General features: G+C 52.0%; 6 protein-coding genes across 6 annotated transcripts; 4 read left to right on the forward strand and 2 right to left on the reverse strand.

Moving 5' to 3' along the window:
* Positions 1–1,907: 1,907 nt before the first annotated feature.
* On the forward strand, positions 1,908–3,893 carry MIND_00784900 (C2H2-type domain-containing protein; the record flags this gene model as incomplete). Its single annotated transcript, XM_037364536.1, has 2 exons — positions 1,908–3,192; positions 3,241–3,893. The coding sequence occupies exons 1-2, from the start codon at positions 1,917–1,919 to the stop codon at positions 3,891–3,893; spliced, it is 1,929 nt and encodes a 642-aa protein (XP_037220180.1). The 5' UTR covers positions 1,908–1,916.
* Positions 3,894–4,524: 631 nt separating this feature from the next.
* On the forward strand, positions 4,525–5,964 carry MIND_00785000 (F-box domain-containing protein; the record flags this gene model as incomplete). Its single annotated transcript, XM_037364537.1, has 1 exon — positions 4,525–5,964. One exon carries the CDS (start codon positions 4,525–4,527, stop codon positions 5,962–5,964), a length of 1,440 nt encoding a protein of 479 aa, XP_037220181.1.
* Positions 5,965–7,159: 1,195 nt separating this feature from the next.
* MIND_00785100 (uncharacterized protein) lies at positions 7,160–7,716 on the reverse strand (the record flags this gene model as incomplete). Its single annotated transcript, XM_037364538.1, has 5 exons — positions 7,160–7,237; positions 7,290–7,415; positions 7,466–7,528; positions 7,576–7,629; positions 7,684–7,716. The coding sequence occupies 5 exons, from the start codon at positions 7,714–7,716 to the stop codon at positions 7,160–7,162; spliced, it is 354 nt and encodes a 117-aa protein (XP_037220182.1).
* A 202-nt stretch (positions 7,717–7,918) lies between these two features.
* MIND_00785200 (CCHC-type domain-containing protein) lies at positions 7,919–8,938 on the forward strand (the record flags this gene model as incomplete). The annotated part of the gene is made up of 1 exon (XM_037364539.1): positions 7,919–8,938. One exon carries the CDS (start codon positions 7,919–7,921, stop codon positions 8,936–8,938), a length of 1,020 nt encoding a protein of 339 aa, XP_037220183.1.
* A 261-nt stretch (positions 8,939–9,199) lies between these two features.
* MIND_00785300 (uncharacterized protein) lies at positions 9,200–10,266 on the reverse strand (the record flags this gene model as incomplete). The annotated part of the gene is made up of 5 exons (XM_037364540.1): positions 9,200–9,460; positions 9,511–9,762; positions 9,815–9,874; positions 9,921–9,932; positions 9,982–10,266. 5 exons carry the CDS (start codon positions 10,264–10,266, stop codon positions 9,200–9,202), a joined length of 870 nt encoding a protein of 289 aa, XP_037220184.1.
* A 5,785-nt stretch (positions 10,267–16,051) lies between these two features.
* On the forward strand, positions 16,052–18,005 carry MIND_00785400 (uncharacterized protein; the record flags this gene model as incomplete). Its single annotated transcript, XM_037364541.1, has 4 exons — positions 16,052–16,123; positions 16,173–16,450; positions 16,502–17,570; positions 17,622–18,005. 4 exons carry the CDS (start codon positions 16,052–16,054, stop codon positions 18,003–18,005), a joined length of 1,803 nt encoding a protein of 600 aa, XP_037220185.1.
* Positions 18,006–18,105: the final 100 nt, after the last annotated feature.

Raw genomic sequence — 18,105 nt, forward strand, 5'->3', positions numbered from 1 at the left:
GCTGAGCGGGTCCTTCTGCCATAAACGACATGGCATAGCGGATGGCCTTTTCCTCGCTCGCCTCTCCGTTGACCACGAAGGCCTCAGGGGCAAGGCGGGCGTAGGTGCGGACCGCATAGAGAAACGCGCGGCCGCGTTTCCGATCGCCGTTGAAGGTGAACGGAGGGTTTGGTCGCAAGACCAATTTTGAGGCGAGGTTGATGTCGCCAAAGAGGGCCTTGGAATCGCCCTGAACCGGAGTCGGAGTCGGAATCGACGTCTCCGGGGTGGTGTTGTTTGGGGTCCGCCAGCAGTATTAGCGGCGGCAGCGGCAGCGGAAGCCTGGGTGGTGAGAAGAGTAAGGGCCTCAGTTAGGCGGTCGATTTTCGCCTCGAGTGCATCCAGCCGAGTGTCAGCGTCAGGAGTAGCTCCAGAAGGCATGACAGGTGCGGGGATGACAGGAGTGACAGAGGAGGAGGGGACAAGTGGTAGGGGGGTGACGAGGGCGGAACGGACTCGTATTCCGAGCCTGAGTCAGCGCCGAACCTAGCAATCTTGTCCGGTTGATCCCGTAGGGAGTTTCTTCTGCTGTAAGGGCAACCCCGGAGGCCTGAGATCAAGGTCCTAGCAGGGGAGGATCCAAAGAGTGAATAGAAGTAAGCAAATACAAGTGAGGCTGACCTAGCAGGGGAGGATCCAAAGAGAAGAAACTCTAAGGGTCCGCCTGCTAGGTAGCGGAACTATATACTGCGCTCTTGACGCGCCAAGGTTGATCGTTGCTCCGTGCAGTATGCCTGCGCCATGTCGCAGGCCAGGTCCCAGGGGGATCGCCAGGCGGGGGGCGGCGATGCGCCTGACGGAGGCGGTGATGCGATCACCGGAGTCGGAGCCGGAGTCGGACCGGAATCGGAATCGTCTCCGAGGGGCCGAAAGGTAGGTTCCCCTGACAGCGACAGGGAACTTGAACCCGCTCCGTCCAAACCAATTGTCCATCCTCGGCTCAGTGACTTGGCCATTTTCGAGTGCTCCACAGAAGTTCATGTCCTCGAATATTTCGCATTTCCCGCGCTGCGCAGCCTCGCCCTAGAAACACAGCATTATGTCGACAGGGGCCCTAGAAGTCTCCACCCGCAAATTGTCGTTGCGTTCTTCAAACGCTCTCCATCTATCCAAAGTCTAACACTGCATTCCTTCTGGCGAGAGTCTTCCCTTCGAGACCCTTTCGAGCCCATTGCGTGCTTTGCGGATAACCGAATTGAAGATACATGCTGCCGCCCTGCCCAGCTCGCTTGCATCAGGCTTAATGGAAAAATTAGCGACAACTTTAACCTTCCTTCCCTACTTGACGCGACTGGAGATCTCTTACACCGAGTATGTCACAAGCTACTGGCTGTCAAATTTCAGGAGTTTTGTCGCCCATGCCGGACGCAGCATCCTGATGAGGACCTCGTCCGAAGCGTCCCCCCGACCAGCCCCGATGACACAGCTCAAGCTCTCGTCACCTGTGCCTGGTCCCAGCGCTTGGAATTATCTGTCCGACATAACTGATCTCACAAAGCTCAGAGGAATGGGTATTGATGTGCATGTTATCATGGCGGGGAAACGCGTCTTTTAGACAATTTTTAACACAGGTGCAGTTGCCTCCACCTCGAAGCTAGACTTTGGGCTCACAAAAAATTATTAGCTCGATTGAAGTGTGGCCACAACCGAAAAAAGACTACGAGTATCACCTTTGCTGCGACAAGTACTAGTAAATATTAACAGAATGCAAAAGCTTACCTTCCGCTGAGCTAACCGTTCGATATTTGTCTTCGCGCAACCAAAGAATTGGCACTGAGTGCAAAAACTATGACGCACGTGTGACTAAAGCTGTCACGTAACTTCCTAATCCGTCGGGACGTGTGTCACACGCTTTCTGTGGTTTGTGGTGGACGACGATGGCGGCGCTGGCGAACTCTCGCCAGGGTCGCACGCATCGAAAACGAGTCTCCGCTCTACGGCTCTCTTCCGACACGACCAACACTCTCCCCGAATATTGGAGAGATTTAGTCCCCCCGCCAGAATATGAGCCCGACGATGTAGAGGCCGATGCAGAGAACGATACCGACTCGGAGCCAGCCCCATCTCATTATATACCCCCTGCCCCCCCAATATCCCCTCGACGGAGGCTTCAGCATCGCCGCCGACCATCAAGCCCACAGGACGCTTTTATTGACTCTCTTCTGGAACGGAGTGTGCATGCCCTAGAGCTTTCAAATGCGCTTCTGCAATCGTCAATAACCCCGACGACGTCTACATTGCGCGAATCTTCACCTACAGCCAGCGCGGCAGCAGCCCCCATTCCCATGCCACCATCCCGCAATGAGGCCTGGGCAGACGATCTTGCCAAGATTGCTCACGATGTTGACGAGCTTCTAGTCAGCTCTTCCCTCCCTCCCGCTTCATCGCCAATAGCTCACCGCCGTCCTCGAAGAAGACCGTCTCTTGACACAGACACATCATCCAGACGGACTTCTTACCTCTCTGCCTCGACTTCCACCTCCGACAATGGCTTGCAAATGGCACTACCCAGTCGTGCGCGGTTTATTGCACCAGCCCCTCGCGCTCTTACCCAGTACATTGATGCGGATACAACAATATCGGATGATTCTATAGCTTTACCGTCAACCCTCGGCCTTCGCGCTGCCCCAAGCGACTGGCGGATTACTGGTCTTCCTTCAGAATCCAAACCGGTTGTTTCAACATCTACAAGGTCGCCGGAACCATCGACGCCAGCATATCAGATGCTGAGCTCTTTTGTCCATCCGCCGCACTCAACTTCGCCCAAGCTTGCGGTTTCTCGCAGCTCTTCACGTGGAAGAGCGGTCACTCGTGGCTCTCGTTCATCTTCAAGAGCTGGTTCTCACACGCCGCATCGGACCGAAGTACCCGAGGTCGAGTCATCAACATCTCCACTGCTTTCAACCCCCGGAACCGTTAGTTCTTGGTTCAGCTCCGTACATAATGGACCCAAACCTGATTCCATGCCTGCTTCCCCACCAACATCCAGTTCATTTACAACTCACTCAAACCTCAGCGCCAGCATCATTGCGCAATTACCACCTGAGAATTTAGGGCATTCGCCGCAATCTTCGGATGATGGCGGTGATATGGGTGCGGATGGATGTCGAGCGAAGGAGGCCAGGAGCGCATTGAGGCGGATTTTAGAAGAGGGTGAGAAAATCGAAGACAACTCTTCTCTTTTATCTCACATCTTACCAGCTCCCCCGCCTCCACGTCCACCTGCGAAGAAATTTCAGCCTAGATCACCGCCACCGGTTCCACATGCGGCATCATCCACGGCTACTGCATCTGTGTCGCGACTTTTCAGCAAAGGTGGCCGACATAGTGTGAGCACGCCGCCAGAGCGTGTTGTCAGCATTATGAAGCGGTCAAGTGCTCCTAGCACCCCTATTGTTGCAGAGAACGATAAAGGCGAGGGCACGAGTAAAGGCCTGGGGAGCGTGTTTTGGATGGGACACGCGAGTAAACCGTCGAGTGGGACGTCGACACCCCGGAGCGCGAAGCGAATCAGTTTTGCGGAGTTGCCGGAGAGTTATACTGGGTCTAAACCGGGTGGCTCGTCGATATCGAAAAGCAAGTCACGGAAGACGCGGAACAAGTCAAAAACTCGGGCCGGCCGGAAGGGCAAGGGCCGGGCGGATGACGAGGGCAGCGAGGAGGGGGAGAAGGAAGAGGGGTGGCTGTCGTGGTTGGTGGGCGGGTCGGCGTTGGGACTGGGGCTTGGTTTGGGACCGGGATATGTCGATGACCGGGAAAGGACGATTGGAGGGACGGGTGTGAGTGCGAGAGCAATGTGGGGCGGGGCGTCAGGTGGGTTGAGTCGGAGCGCGAGCGACGAATGGGCGGTTTAGGCCGTCAGCGGTAATTTATGCTTCACATATTATTTTTTTCCTTCTTCTTGAACCCTCCTCGTTCTCTGATGACATCTGCATACGACATCTAATGACCTGTATCGAGCATTTATCTGCAGCAGTACATATTGCACCTACACACGCTCCTTTTTTGGCTTCCTCTTGTTGGATAATTAGATACCAGGGTTATGTAAAAGGCCTGAAGTTGAGGGTATGATTTGGCGAAGACGGTTATTTTACTTGCTGTTCTCACGGGCATCCTCGAACAGTCCCAGTACTAGTTGAATCATTCTACATACTCAAGTTTCGGCTTCGGTGCACGTGACCCTGTGGCTAGTCACGCTTTGTCACACTATTTCTTGCGTTGTTATATGTCCATCCGTGTCCATCTACTATTAAACCCACTACCCTTGAGGCTATGTACTCAGGATGATAAAATGGGAAACTTGTCGACCTATAACTCTAAATCCTGTGGCCAACGCTTGCGCTAGCAACACGCGAGGTTGTCTCCGAGTCGTTGTGCAACGCGAATCAACTGAAGCATCTTCTCTGATTTCACGTTGATCTTAGGCTCTCTCGCCTATATGTGAGGATCATTCAGGCTTCCTCAGAACCCTCTCAATCCAAAGCGATGGACGATGTGCTACCGACTGAAATCGTTGGCGAGATATTCCGCCTCTGCATACCAATTCCTACGGAAGGGTGGGATTCGGAATATCAACGCAGACGGGCCAGAACTATTCAGGCGCCGCTACTTCTGACCCAGATTTCTCAAGGCTGGCGACGGCTTGCGCTCTCAATACCTGTCCTCTGGGCCACGTTTGTTGTTGACCTTAGAGTCCGGCGTCACCACCTTCCTGAGTTTGCAGAAATGTGGCTCACGCGCGCTGCGGAGTACCCCCTTGATATCACCATCCAAGGCGAATTGGTTGTACTCAAGCAGCCCCAATTCGATGCAGTTATGACGACCCTCAAGGCACACACGTCTCATATTCGGTCACTTCAGCTTAGCCTTGGGCTTCGCGACTTCGTCACGCTAGAAAATCTGGTCCGGAGTTGGGAATTCCCCGGACTGGAAGAACTAGGCGTTACCATTGAAAATATTGAAGAGGAGGAGAGTGATGATGAATGGGATAACCTCTCCTGGCCCGTCGGCTCGGCTTTCCAATCTGCAAGCAGTTTATGGAATCTTACCATTGAACGTCTTCCTCTGTCGACCTTCCATGTTGCAACTGTTCAGAAGTTAACGCGGCTTCACGTCTGTCAGGACGACTTCGAGACTGCATTGAGCGCCGTTTCAGGACTGCCAAATCTGCTAGCTTTCAAGCTGACCGAACACGAGACATCTAGGATCGTCTTCCAACCTGAACAGCCGCTTGTACATTCCTCCATTCGACGCCTTGACCTCGCCTACAGCTACAAGTCTGGCGCGTCAGTGTCTTTTCTCCGGACCGTGACACTGCCTTCTCTCCGCGACCTCCGCCTCGAGCGCACTGACCACCTTGGCGCCCCGTTAGACGAGTTTCTCGCTCGTTCATCGTGGCCGCCCCTCACGACATTCCATCTCACTTTCGTCAAGCCTGGAAACGGGCTGCCTCCCTTGTTCGCTGCCTTGAAAACACCCTCCTTTGCATCACTGGAGGAGCTGGTCGTAGCGTTGCCTGACCAAGACCACCTGGAAATCTTCTGCGAGCAATTAGGCGCGAACAACGAGTTCCTTCCCAAACTTCAACGTTTTGTCCGCTGCAAGCCACTCGACTTGTCTGGAACAGCGGCACCGCCCTCTGACGCGCTGTCGTTGATTGGGCGAGCGGTGACGAGCCGACTGGGACGAGAGCCGGCGTGGCCGTTGAGGGCTGTGAGAATCGAATGGGACGAAATCGAGTGGGAAGAGGATGAGTTGGTTGGGCTGGGATTGGCAGAGCCATCTCCTACTGACTCGGGGGAGCCGTCTATACTAGAGCTATATGAGCTCGACTCCTCCGTCCTCGAGCCGTTCCAATTGTGGAAGACCAAGGGAATGGAGGTATACTTGGGTCCAAATTATCCTACATCAGCGTCCATTGTCTGAATTTTGCTGCTACTTCTGTACTACGATTGATGTAAACATCCGAGACTCCGAGTATAGTCGTACGAGCCGACTCGTTCCTCAGGCTGGCAATAATGTGCAGACGGTCGAGGCTCAACAATTGTTCGCTAGAGATCCTGCGTGAAGACCGCCTTGTGAATAACGACCGCTTTACTACTGAGCTAGGAGTCGTATTTGCTTATACACATCTAAAACATCGCTTGGATCGGCAGGGCGGAAACATGTCTGATCAAACCGTGAGTCGTGACGGTCATACATTGCCACTCTTTCCTTCTCCACGTTCATGTCTTCGTGAGCTCTAAATCATCATACAGGCCTCAGATTTAACTCTTCAGCAGTCCGAGTGAAGGATATAATGTTTTCGGACTTCTTGGGCAGCATCCCTTCCTGAAGTTGTTCTGAATCGGTATGTAGTCTGTCTGGACTTACTCATCGACATGCAGCGAATAACTCGACCTCTGCGCGGCAAACAACAGCTAAACACCAAAGGTCCTGCTCATTCTGGAAGCTCTGTCGTATTCAAGTCTCGGTGGCGCTACTTGCTTGCATCAGCCTCCCAACCATCTTTATCGGAGGTGCATTGGGCTTTTCCACCTGTTCATTCATTCATTTCTTTTCTTCTCGACTACGCATGGGCATTCACCCTCGCAGACGAAAAGCTTGGTCCGATTTCATTCTTGTATCCACTGCGCTCGCACTGTTTTCTCTCCCTTTCATTCTTTCCAGACGACGATTGGACCTTCTTATCAGCATCACTCTTGCAGAGCGGCTCGTCGTTGACGGCTCATGTGCGTGCTTGAGCCAGTGGGAAATGGTGCCATTTCATGCGTCTTCGCCAACCCTGCTTTATCCTCAAAATCGGTCCGATTTCACACCTTTTCTTCACTGCTTCTCCGAAACATCGTCTACTTGATATATGGGAAGGAGCAACGGGCGATGCGCTGACAAGTCTGGGTCTTCGGGATGCTCCTGGAAACAGCGTGGGAAATTGGTCGACCCCTCTACTCGTCTTGCACATTGCTTACCCTATGTTGGGACGCCAACCCAGCTCTGTTGAGATCGATGGTAGTATCGTAGTAACAGCAGTGTTGAATCGGTGTGCTTTCGTCTCTGCCACAACGGATGATCCGTTTGTAGAGTACATTATCAATCCAACTTTGTTATTTTACATGGGCTTTCAACGAAATCCAAACAGTGTTCCAGTGTCTTTGTTGCTCTGACCGAAGATATGACCCTTCACATCTCGATAGGTAGTCTAGTAAGGTATAAGTGGGTGATTGAGATCGTCCCAATATGTGTTCCCTCACCTGTTCGATAGTAACGACTGGGGTGTTGGTAAGGTCGTCAGCAAATTCATTCCGCCAGTTGTTCGATGACCCTCCTTCGATCAAGCTGTGAGAAGTTGTTTGGTTGCTACCCTCTGCAATGGTCGACTATTGGAGTCAACTGAGCGAGTAGTGGTGACGACGAAGTGAGGGCGTACCTCCAGTTTCACTGTGATTTGTGGGAAGGAGATGGCATCCTCTGCCGCATTGCTCGGCAAGTCCTGTTGTTGCTGGTCAGAATGAAGATATTGAAAACCATGTAACATACCAAAATGAAGTCGCCAGAACGGTTTCTCTCGACTATCTCTGTGTATCCTTCCGACTGTTGATATCTATAGCCAGAGCATCATCCATGTTACATAGTCTACACAATCACTAGTTGTTCTTGCTTCTTCCCTTGACGGCCCATCGGCCTTGAGCTTCCGCTCCTCTCGTTCATCCCGCGCCCTCCCTTTCATCTTCGCGCCGACGCCCTGTCTCGCTGCGCTCAACAGGTTATGGGCCCCGGCCTTTTCTGTCGGCTATGACCCGCAGCCGTGCCACGTCACCTTTTTTCACCCTCGACCAACATCACCATCGACTCGCGAGACTCATTGCAGGTCTTCACCACCATGGTCCTCCCATACTACCTCGTCGCATCCATCGAGAACATCAAAGACCTTCAGCCTGACAACTTCGCCACCCACGCCACCATTTTCGAGGAGTTCACGCGTGCTGCGGGAGCCACCTGGGTTACAGACGAAGCTGGGACCCAAGGTGCCCTAGGCGCCGCTGACCAGCGTCTTGACCATGAAATCAGCTTCTTGCTGCTGACGAAGACCCACCCCGACTACCGCCACCACATCTCGGAGCTGAGCGGCACTCGCGAACGTTGGCATGCCCTTCGACAAGCATTCATCTCCCTCACCTTCTCCGACCGCCTTGTCGCCTTCGACCAGCTCATCAACATTGTGCATGACACCAGTCAGCCCGTCAGCCAATACTCGGCAGCCATCGATAAACTGTGCAAACGCTTGGAGGGCATGGGCATGGTCATCTCCGACGATGTCAAAACTGCCATTCTTCTCGTACGCCTCGACGCATTGATGCTCCCAACAAAGAAGGAGCTTGCGAAGCTTGCCACCCCCCCCACCTTTGCCAGCGCTGCCGCTCGACTCAGATCCGATGCTCACGATGCCATAAAGCTCGAGGAGCCCGACTTCATGGCTGCCATCAAGAGCGAGAGAAGCGAGCCTGTCATTCCCGGGGCCTTTGCGGTCCAAGTCCCCTCCCCGCCTTCTGCCCAAGCTCCAGTTGAGGCACATGCCAACGGCTACAACTGGTGCTCGCCACGTTCTGACAAGGACTGCTTCCGCTGCGGTCGTGAAGGCCATCGAGCACAGTTCTGTCTCTCTGACATGCCGCAAGCTGTCCGTGACTGGGTTCTACGATCCATTGCGCAGTACCGCCCCAAACTCTACGGGCCGAGATCTGAACGAGCTGCCGCTGCCACTGGCGTCAACGTTGATACCGATGAGGACGAGGATGAGATCCTCAGAGACGTCCTGGAGAATGCGATGCAAGAGTACTACCGCCGCATGGACAGTACCCAGGCCGTGGTTCGGTCTTCAGCTGCACGTGTTGTTATTTGAGAGGGCCTTGGCAGCGACAAGATACGATCGATGTTTCTCGACCCCTTCCCCTTTCACCATATTCATCACAGGCCACGTTACTGCTTCATGGGTGTGTTGGATCCGGTGGGAGCCTTTTATTTCGCCCGGATTTGTTGTTGGACCCTTTCGGTACTTGCCCAAGCCATGATAGTGCTTCATGGGTGTGCTAGTTTCGGTGGGAGCTGATGCTATATCCCCATTGTTTTGGAGGTAGCTCTGGCTAGGTGGGAGTGTTGATATCTATAGCCAGAGCATCATCCATGTTACATAGTCTACACAATCACTAGTTGTTCTTGCTTCTTCCCTTGACGGCCCATCGGCCTTGAGCTTCCGCTCCTCTCGTTCATCCCGCGCCCTCCCTTTCATCTTCGCGCCGACGCCCTGTCTCGCTGCGCTCAACACCGACTGGGGACCATCGATCTCCTCAACGGCTACATCGAGAGGCGCTTTGAGGCCCGACCCGTTGGCATCACCTTCCGCGGCCAGTGGTATCGACCACTTCTGTCGACAAAGTCAGCGAGAAAAAAAATCGTCCCATCTAGGACAACAACCTTGGACTCGGCGACCTTTGCAGCATCTGCTGCAGTCATACCAACTGCTGGAGGCAGACCCATCACGTCTCGGAATATGGCATCGCCGCTGAGGCTGCCTACATTCTTACTGGGCGAGTTGTTGGGGGTAATGTGTTGGTCGCTTGGAGGTGTAATGGGTGCATCCATGTCCGGGTCGGGTACCTGTATAGCCTTCTCTTCGGTCATCGTTCTTTGCACGGGTTCAAGGTCGGTGGCGGCATGGGCGGGGGACTATAAAATAATGTTGACAAATATTCGTGGTGACTTGCAGACGCCGACATACCGGGGTGCTTTCCGCTTGGTCTTCGTCAACCTGGTCGTCCTCGCCATCCTCGTAATCGTCCTATTAACGATAAACGAAGGGAAGACAGTGACGAGCTTGGGCATACCATCGGCGAGTCCTGCATTCAAGTGAGCTACTTTGGTTTTATGATCACAACGGGCACATACTGGATCCATAACGCGAGCTTGTTTTGAAGGAAAGCGAGTGGGTGTTGGCGTTGGCGGGGTAAGGCCTGAGTGCGTAGCAGCGTCGTCGAGTTCGGGGGTCACGAACTCCGCTCGTCTCCTCGCTTCGTCTGCTGCATTCATTTCTTTGAAGGCGGAATAGCTCGGCCGTGCATATATCATAGCAACACTGGTTCGCCGACTGGGAGATGGGGAGCGATATGCCCCGGCAGGAAGGTTGGGCCGCGGAAGAGGTATGAGTTTAGGGAGCAGTGGGTCGTTCTGCATAGTGGAGAGCGAAATAAGAGAGTCGATGTGACGCGACGCGTCCTAGCCATGAAGATAGACCCGCCAAGTTCTGCATCAGCAATATCTAATCAAGCAGGCGCGTTTTTTTCATCTGTCGTTGTCGCCAATAGGATACCTCCAGACAAGCTCAGTAACGATACGACCCCAGTTTCTCCTTGGGTGCTTCGTTTCCATCTCGCCGCTCACAGAAAGTCTCCGCTCTTCGTCTTGGGTTGACATGCTAGGGTCGAACGCAGCTGAGTTTTGAAACGATTGTGGGCAGGTTGCAGGCAAGTTTCGAAGACATCGGGCATAATCAGGACAAGAACGAACCGCTTTCTTCTTGCTACTCGAGCGATACACGACTGCAAGATTCTTGAAGCTTCAAAGCATCAATGCGTGTTTGACGAGGGTGATTCTTGTTTCACATACCTGAGTGCTCATCCACCGGCTGCGTGCCCAGCGACCTCGCATTCCAGCCCAATCCTCCCTTCGGAAGCGCTCTTTCTCGGGTTGACCATGACGGAACGAAAGAAAGGTGCGATTGGCTCGGCGCTAAATCACAATGTGATTCGTGAGTGACCAAATGTACTTGGCAACTGCTCTCACAGCCAGGACGGTGAACTCTAAGCAAACGACTCATCGCTATTGGCCTGAGTCAGATTCTCACTCTGAATCGACCCTATTCGGCATAACCCGACCAGTTGTCTTGCCCGACTCTTGTTTATTCACCTCAACTTTCATTATTCAGTCTCGTCAAGCAAAGCGACGGCCTCGTTGGACAGCACCGACTTGGTCTAGACTACCAATTCCCCATATGATGTAGTCCTGAATACCCAACCTACCACTTGTGCCGTTCACCTGTTTACCTCACATTTACTTGCCTTCCAAACAGGTGAAAGATATTCTGGCGCTGTTCAACAAAGAAGACTCGGTCTGAACACCTAATCGCAGGCACAACGCGGCACAATCTAAATATGTCGACTTGTCTCAAGCAACAGAGCAATTTCATGCTCGATTTCTAGTCAGCATCCGCAATGGAAGCCAATCCATGCAACTTGCCCCGAACCGGTTCCCTCGTCGTCGTCTCCACTCTGCGTGTTCCTCCTAACTTCCTCAGGCGACACCGTGACAATATTTTTCACCCATCCCCCCTCGATTGGGAGGAAGACTTGTACGCGCACCAACAATTCGGTCTCAAGAATTTACGACTCCTGTTTGGCTTAACGTTGCCCCACTCGTCAATTTTCTTGCCTCAATGTACATACAGGAGTTGAAAGCACAATTATTTGACATTTTCTGAAAGATATGCATCGCCTTTCAAGAGGTTAATTGACTAAGCCTGGAGTCTGCAGACAGCCGAGGCTCGACAATTGGCAGCCAGATTCGCTGAAGATCCTGAGTAAAGACCGCCAGCCTTGTGAATAACGACGCTTTACTGCTGAGTGGTGACTCAGATTTGAAGTCGGGTCAAGACTCAAGGAACGCCTATGTAAAAACTATCTAGTTTACATATCATCAAGCACGTGATCGTGTCTTCTTTGCCCGCTCCATCATGGACACACAAATGATGCCGAGCTCATCGTGCGAGAGCTTTCTTCCCTGGAGGATCCATCCCGATGCCTCCCAATCCGCTCCCCGAATGCGAGGACGATAGCACAAGCAAGCTTGACATCGTCAACCTCAACCCAGACGTTTTGTTGTTGATTTTTGGATATCTTAGCTTCCCTCAACAACTACGGGTATCTTCAGTGTGCCGTTTCTTTCGTCGCATCTTGCTTCCAAGACTGTTCGAGAGCGTACTCTGGGCGCCTGGCTACTTCAATGGGACATTTGCTCCAGACACTATACTTCCCTACATTCAGTTGCGTTGCATTACTATCCGTCTGACAATATTCTGATCATATCTCCCAGGCGAGTGGTGTTGACGGGGGAAGACATGCCTCCTTTTATCGATGAGGCCAATGCCCTGCGAGTGACTGACGCCCCATTGTTGAAGAGAGCGCTTCCAAGTATGAAACTCCTCCGTCTTTTCATTATCAAGAGCGACATGACTGGTAGCGTCTGGCCCGAACTTTTTGACGCATTCCATGCAGCCATGGTTCCTTTCGAACTGGTACTCCAAGCTTCTTGGATTGCAGATGAGCAGTTCAAACTTCCTGCATCGATGTCTCCCATTCTCCTACGGGCTTTTGCCTATCTCACTCCTTACGTTCAAGACCCTGCTATCCGGCACGAATGCGCGATGCGCCGGAAACCAGGTCATTATGAATTGGAACAAGAGAATCTACATCGGATGCTATCAGCATGCCGTCAGACTCTGACCTCCACGTACCTCCCCAGCGAACTTCTGTTCCAGGGCATGGATTTATCATCACCGTGGCTTGCGCTTCGGAAGCTGGAAATCGAAGGGTTTTGGCCAGAGGAGCATCTACATGAACCGGCCCTTGAGCCTGTTGTGGCGGCTGATTCAGATGGTGAAGAACCGACAAATGCTGTGCCCCGTAACCGCGCACGCAGGCAACTACTTCAACTTTTAGAAGCAATGCCCGCGCTTCGCACACTCAGTTTGTTGCTTGCGGTTCACCCCCATGAACGGAACCCACTTCCTATCATCACAGATGCTTCATCGTCACATCCTGAATCCCCTCAGACATTCTTGCGGTCGCTGCAACAGCTCACATTTGGTGCTATCTCGGCAGATGAGATGTTTTTCCATTTCTTACCATTGTCGGTCACAAAACTGGACATATCACTCTACCCTGCTTCCTCACGACTCAATGTCGGTCGCCTTGAACTTTCCCTCAACGAGATCGGTGCATTACTCGAGCGTGCGGACTTCCCGCAACTTGAAGCTTTTGGCATATGGTACAGAATCCGGACTGTCGACGATCTAGATGCGGAAGCTAAGATGATGTCATCGCTGTCGCGTCTCTTCCCTTTGATCAAAGAGCTGACTGTTCGGCGGCGTTGGGCCCATCGAGAACCAGCATTGAAAGAGTTATGGGACCCTGCGGTACATTTCTTTGCTTCACCGTTTAATCCAGTCTGATGGTATTATCAGTCTCGAATTCGTAGCTGCATAGCGGGTCTGAAGCACCTGCGGTCTCTCAAATTCGATCCAGATATGCCCCAGCGGTTTGGAAAACTCCCATTTCCCTACCAAACCGACGGATACTGGTGGCATGTCAATCGACTCTACGACATGGCCAAGATCATTGTTGAGGCTGCTCCCTGGCTGGATGTAATCTTGATGTACTGCGACCTTGGACGAAAGCCCGAGTTACATTGGAAGGCATGGAAATTGGTCGATGGTGAAGATGGTGTTCGGCGCCCCGGCCCGCCTCCCAAGAAACCAGTTGAACCAGAAATTAGATAGACCTTATTAATATTGTAAGACTGCTGTACTTGAATCTTGTCCTGGGTTTCTTCAACTTGAACTCATACAATGGCCGACATTTGGTGCTCGTATCAGCAGCCATCGGGCCGGGACTTGGAGGGGAAGGACATCATGGCGGAGCCGTTCCGCTTTGGGGGTTCTACTGTTAGTGTTGGTGGGCGCCGGCTGGCTGTATCGGTTGTATGTCGACAGTCATAGGCATAAATGCATGAGTCTTTGGGGCCATAACTTGAATGGCATGTTTTCCGAGGGTGTCTTTGTGAATGCGCCTGATTAGGCCTGATTCAGAATCTGGTGAGTGCCGATATGCCGGCTTGTGTCCTCTCTTCTTTGCCCTCTCCATCATGGACACACAAATGTCATCGTGCGAGAGCTTTCTTACTGTGGAGAATCGACCTTGATGCCTCCCAATCCGCTCCCCGAATGCGAGGACGACAGCACAAGCAAGCTTCTCATCGTCAACCTCAGTCAAGACGTTTTGTTGCTGATTTTCGAATATCTTAGCTTTCCACAGCAGCTCCGAGTATCGTCGGTCTGCCGCTTATTTCGTCGTATTTCACTTCCAAGGTTGTTCGAGAATGTGCTTTGGGGGCCTGGTTACTTCAATGGGGCATTCGCTCCGGACACAATACTTCCATACATTCAGTTGCGTTGCATCGTTTTCTATGCCACATTTGCTTGAACACGGTCACTTCGTAGGCGAGTCATACTCACGGGAGAAGACATGCCTTCACCTATCGCCGAGGCCAATGCCTTACGAGCGGCTGACGCGCGATTGTTGAAGAAAGCGCTTCCACAAATGAAACTCCTCCGATTATTTATTGTAAAGAGCGACATGACTGGTAGCGTCTGGCCCGAACTTTTTGACGCATTCCACGCAGCCATGGTTCCTTTCGAACTGGTCCTTCAAGCTTCTTGGATTGCAGATGAGCAGTTCAAACTCCCTTCATCATCAACTCCAGTCCTCCTGCGCGGCTTCGCGTATCTCACTCCTTACGTGCAAGATCCTGCTATCCGACAGGAATGCGCGATGCGCCGGAAACAAGGTCATTATGACCTGGAGCAAGAGAACCTACATCGAATGCTATCAGCATGCCGTCAAACCTTGACCTCCGCGTACCTCCCCAGCGACCTTTTGTTCCAGGCTATGGATTTATCTTCACCATGGCTTGCGCTTCAAAATCTTGAAATCGAAGGCTTTTGGCCAGAGGAACACCTTCATGAACCGTCCTCTGAGACTGCTGCGGTTGGTGTTGAAGCACCAACCGATGCCTCATTACCTGTACCTCATCCGCGTGCTCGCAGGCAATTACTACAACTTCTGGAAACAATGCCTGGGCTCCGGATGCTCACTCTGTGGCTTGCCGCTCATCCCCATGAACGAAAATCACTTCCTATCATCACAGAGGACCCTTCATCTCATCCTGTGTCTCCTCAAAGCTTTTTGCGGTCACTGGAAGAGCTCACTTTTGGCGCCATCTCAGCAGATGAGATGTTTTTCCAATTTTTACCCTCGTCGCTCACGAAATTGGAGATATCACTCTACCCTAATTTCTCGCGACTCAATGTAGGTCGCCTCGAACTTTCTCTCGGCGAGGTTGGCGCATTACTTGAGCGAGCGGACTTCCCACAACTCGAAGATTTTGGCATATGGTACAGGATTCAGACTCTGAATGATCTTGCTGCGGAAGCCAAGGTGCTGTCGTCACTCTCGCGTCTCTTCCCCTTGATCAAAGAGCTAACCGTTCGGCGGCGTTGGGCGCACCGAGAGCCGACATTGAAAGAGTTATGGGACCCGGCGGTACATTTCCTGTCTTCTCTTCGATGTGGTCTGATTGTATTGTCAGTCTCGAATTCGTAGCTGCATAGCGGGTCTGAAGCACCTGCGGTCTCTCAAATTCGATCCAGATATGCCCCAGCGGTTTGGAAAACTCCCATTTCCCTACCAAACCGACGGATACTGGTGGCATGTCAATCGACTCTACGACATGGCCAAGATTATTGTTGAGGCTGCTCCATGGCTGGATATAATTTCCATGTACTGTGACCTTGGAGGAATACCGGAGCTGTATTGGAAGGGATGGAAAGTGGTCGATGAAGATGGTGTTCCGCGCCCTGACCCACCTCCCAAGAAACCAGTTGAACCTGAAATTAGATAGAGCATAAGTATTGTAAGACTGCTGTACTTGAACATTGTCCTGAGTGTCTTCAACTTTGAAGTTGTCGAATTTTATTCGTGTTATCAGACTGGCGCAATGGTCGACATTTATTCTCCATATCAGTCCAAAGGTATGATCATGTCACGATGTGACAACCTTGCATTTGTATTCTCATGTGCGCCTACACAACACCTATAACCTTGTCTTCCTTCCACGATCTCCCTCGATGGAGGCCATTCGGAAAGTCTTCCTCAGTTCACGTCTTACCCGCTGGATATTTGGGCTCGCACGATTCAAGGTGCGTCTCCTCCATACTTTAGATGCCTAATTTTCATCGCTGTGCTTAGTTTCGACTTTTCTCGTGGCTGTGGACTCCTCGGCATGGACAGGATGCTAATAATCAAATAAAATCCCTTCGAGCGCCTCCCAGCATTGGCCTACATGGCCTGAACACCGACGTTTTCTCGGATATTTTTGCGCTACTGAATGGCCAGGATCGACGGGCATTATCCGCTGCTTCACCCCAGCTGCGCTCCTTGTTCATGCCGCTCCTGTTCCGTCGCGTATGCTGGCAGCCCTTGTCTCCGCGTGGGTTTCCGCCTTCAACCCTGTGGTCATACATACGGTGGGTTCATTCTAATTTCGAGAGAAACGACCCTCATTGTCGCTTCATCAGTACTTTTACTGTGCAAGGATGTAGCGGATTATCCGGGTTCCAACAAACGACGCCTACCGCAGACTACACGAAGGAACTCCAAGCCCAAATCACTTCACAGCTCAATGAGGCTCTTCCTTCGATGACTAATCTGGATGAGGTCCGTCTCTATGATATCCCATTCGGCCCATGGACAGAATTCATTGAATCGGTGCTATTGGCTCCAAGTGTCAAGCGACTGTTCCTGGCATCAGACCCTTGCGAAAACCCAAGTGAGGTGTCGCTCTCAACTGTCTCTCGACTTTCGCACGTCTCGTACAACATCCATCAACCTCTACACCACCCTTCCGATAGTGATTGGATTCGATCCTATAGCGCGTTTTCCAATAACGCAGACATCCGATGCCCGGCGGATCTTGTCGCAAGCGAAGGACGCCTGGCGCGTGCATGGCTCAATCCACAAACTCTCCAAAGCTTATCCATACCTGGCGAATTTGTGCTCGAAGCCCTAGATCTAAATCTTCGATGGGAGACTTTGAGTGAACTTCACCTTGAAGGTGTCTTTCCTTTGAGCCCAAAGGGGACCCCGGCAATGCTCGATGTCCTACTGGCCATGCCACATCTACGAGTTGGGCGCCTCAGGCTCGAACAATCCAAGGGGGACATAGGATGTCGTGAATATGTAACGCGGGATGCATTAGCAACATTCACCCACAACAAACCTCTACTTCCTAATTTGGTGCACTTTGAAGCGCCAATTTCTGTCAACGATCACATTCTCAGTGTTCTTCCTCCACCGCTAGAAACACTACTTCTCATCGCATATCCACTCAATAACTCAGAGTTCTTCAAACGACTCATCATTCCTGCTTCTGCTTTACTTCGCTTGCTCTCTGCCGCAGAATTTCCGACTCTTCGTTCATTGGAGCTATCTTATTCGACTAAGGCTGACGGAGAACTTTTCGCCGAAGAGGAACTACTCCAGGCCATTCCTACAATGTTTCCTGCGTTACGACACCTTATGGTTCGACGAGATGCCCAGCGGGACGGTCCGGACGGCGTCCATTTTGCAACAGGGTGGGACCCAACTGTGAGTTATTCTTTCGAATTCATCGCTAGTAGCTCTAATTCATTGTTTCAGAGTCATTTTGAAGCTCTCGTTTCAAAGCTTGCACATCTCGAAACGTTTTCATTCGACGCTGATATTCCTGGTACCCAGGAAGCAGACATCCTGCCTGCTCGCCATGGTTTTGTTAACTTTGCTCCCGCTAGCGAATACACGGTCCAGCTGGTCACTAGTATAGCAGAACACCGAGCGCGTCCTTCCAAGCTTCGCAAGATTTCGTCATACAAGTGCACCGGTGGGCAGATAATGGTCTTCCCCTGGGGACCATGGTCCATTTGGGACATTATCCACGTGGGATTTCACCCGAATGGAGACCCCGAATACGAAGTCCGTAAACGCGAAACACTGCCTCTATCGGAATTCGATCCAACGACGTTCACAACCTGGCAAATGGAGTAACGGAACTCTGAATCATCCGACAAGTACTTATGACCCCTTCTTATATCACAACTTGAAAAACAACAGACGTATTTACTTGTACGAGTGGATATACATGCAG

The sequence above is a fragment of the Mycena indigotica genome (assembly GCF_014461135.1).
Source record: "Mycena indigotica strain 171206Taipei chromosome Unknown Mind.scaff0006, whole genome shotgun sequence".
NCBI lineage: Eukaryota > Fungi > Basidiomycota > Agaricomycetes > Agaricales > Mycenaceae > Mycena > Mycena indigotica.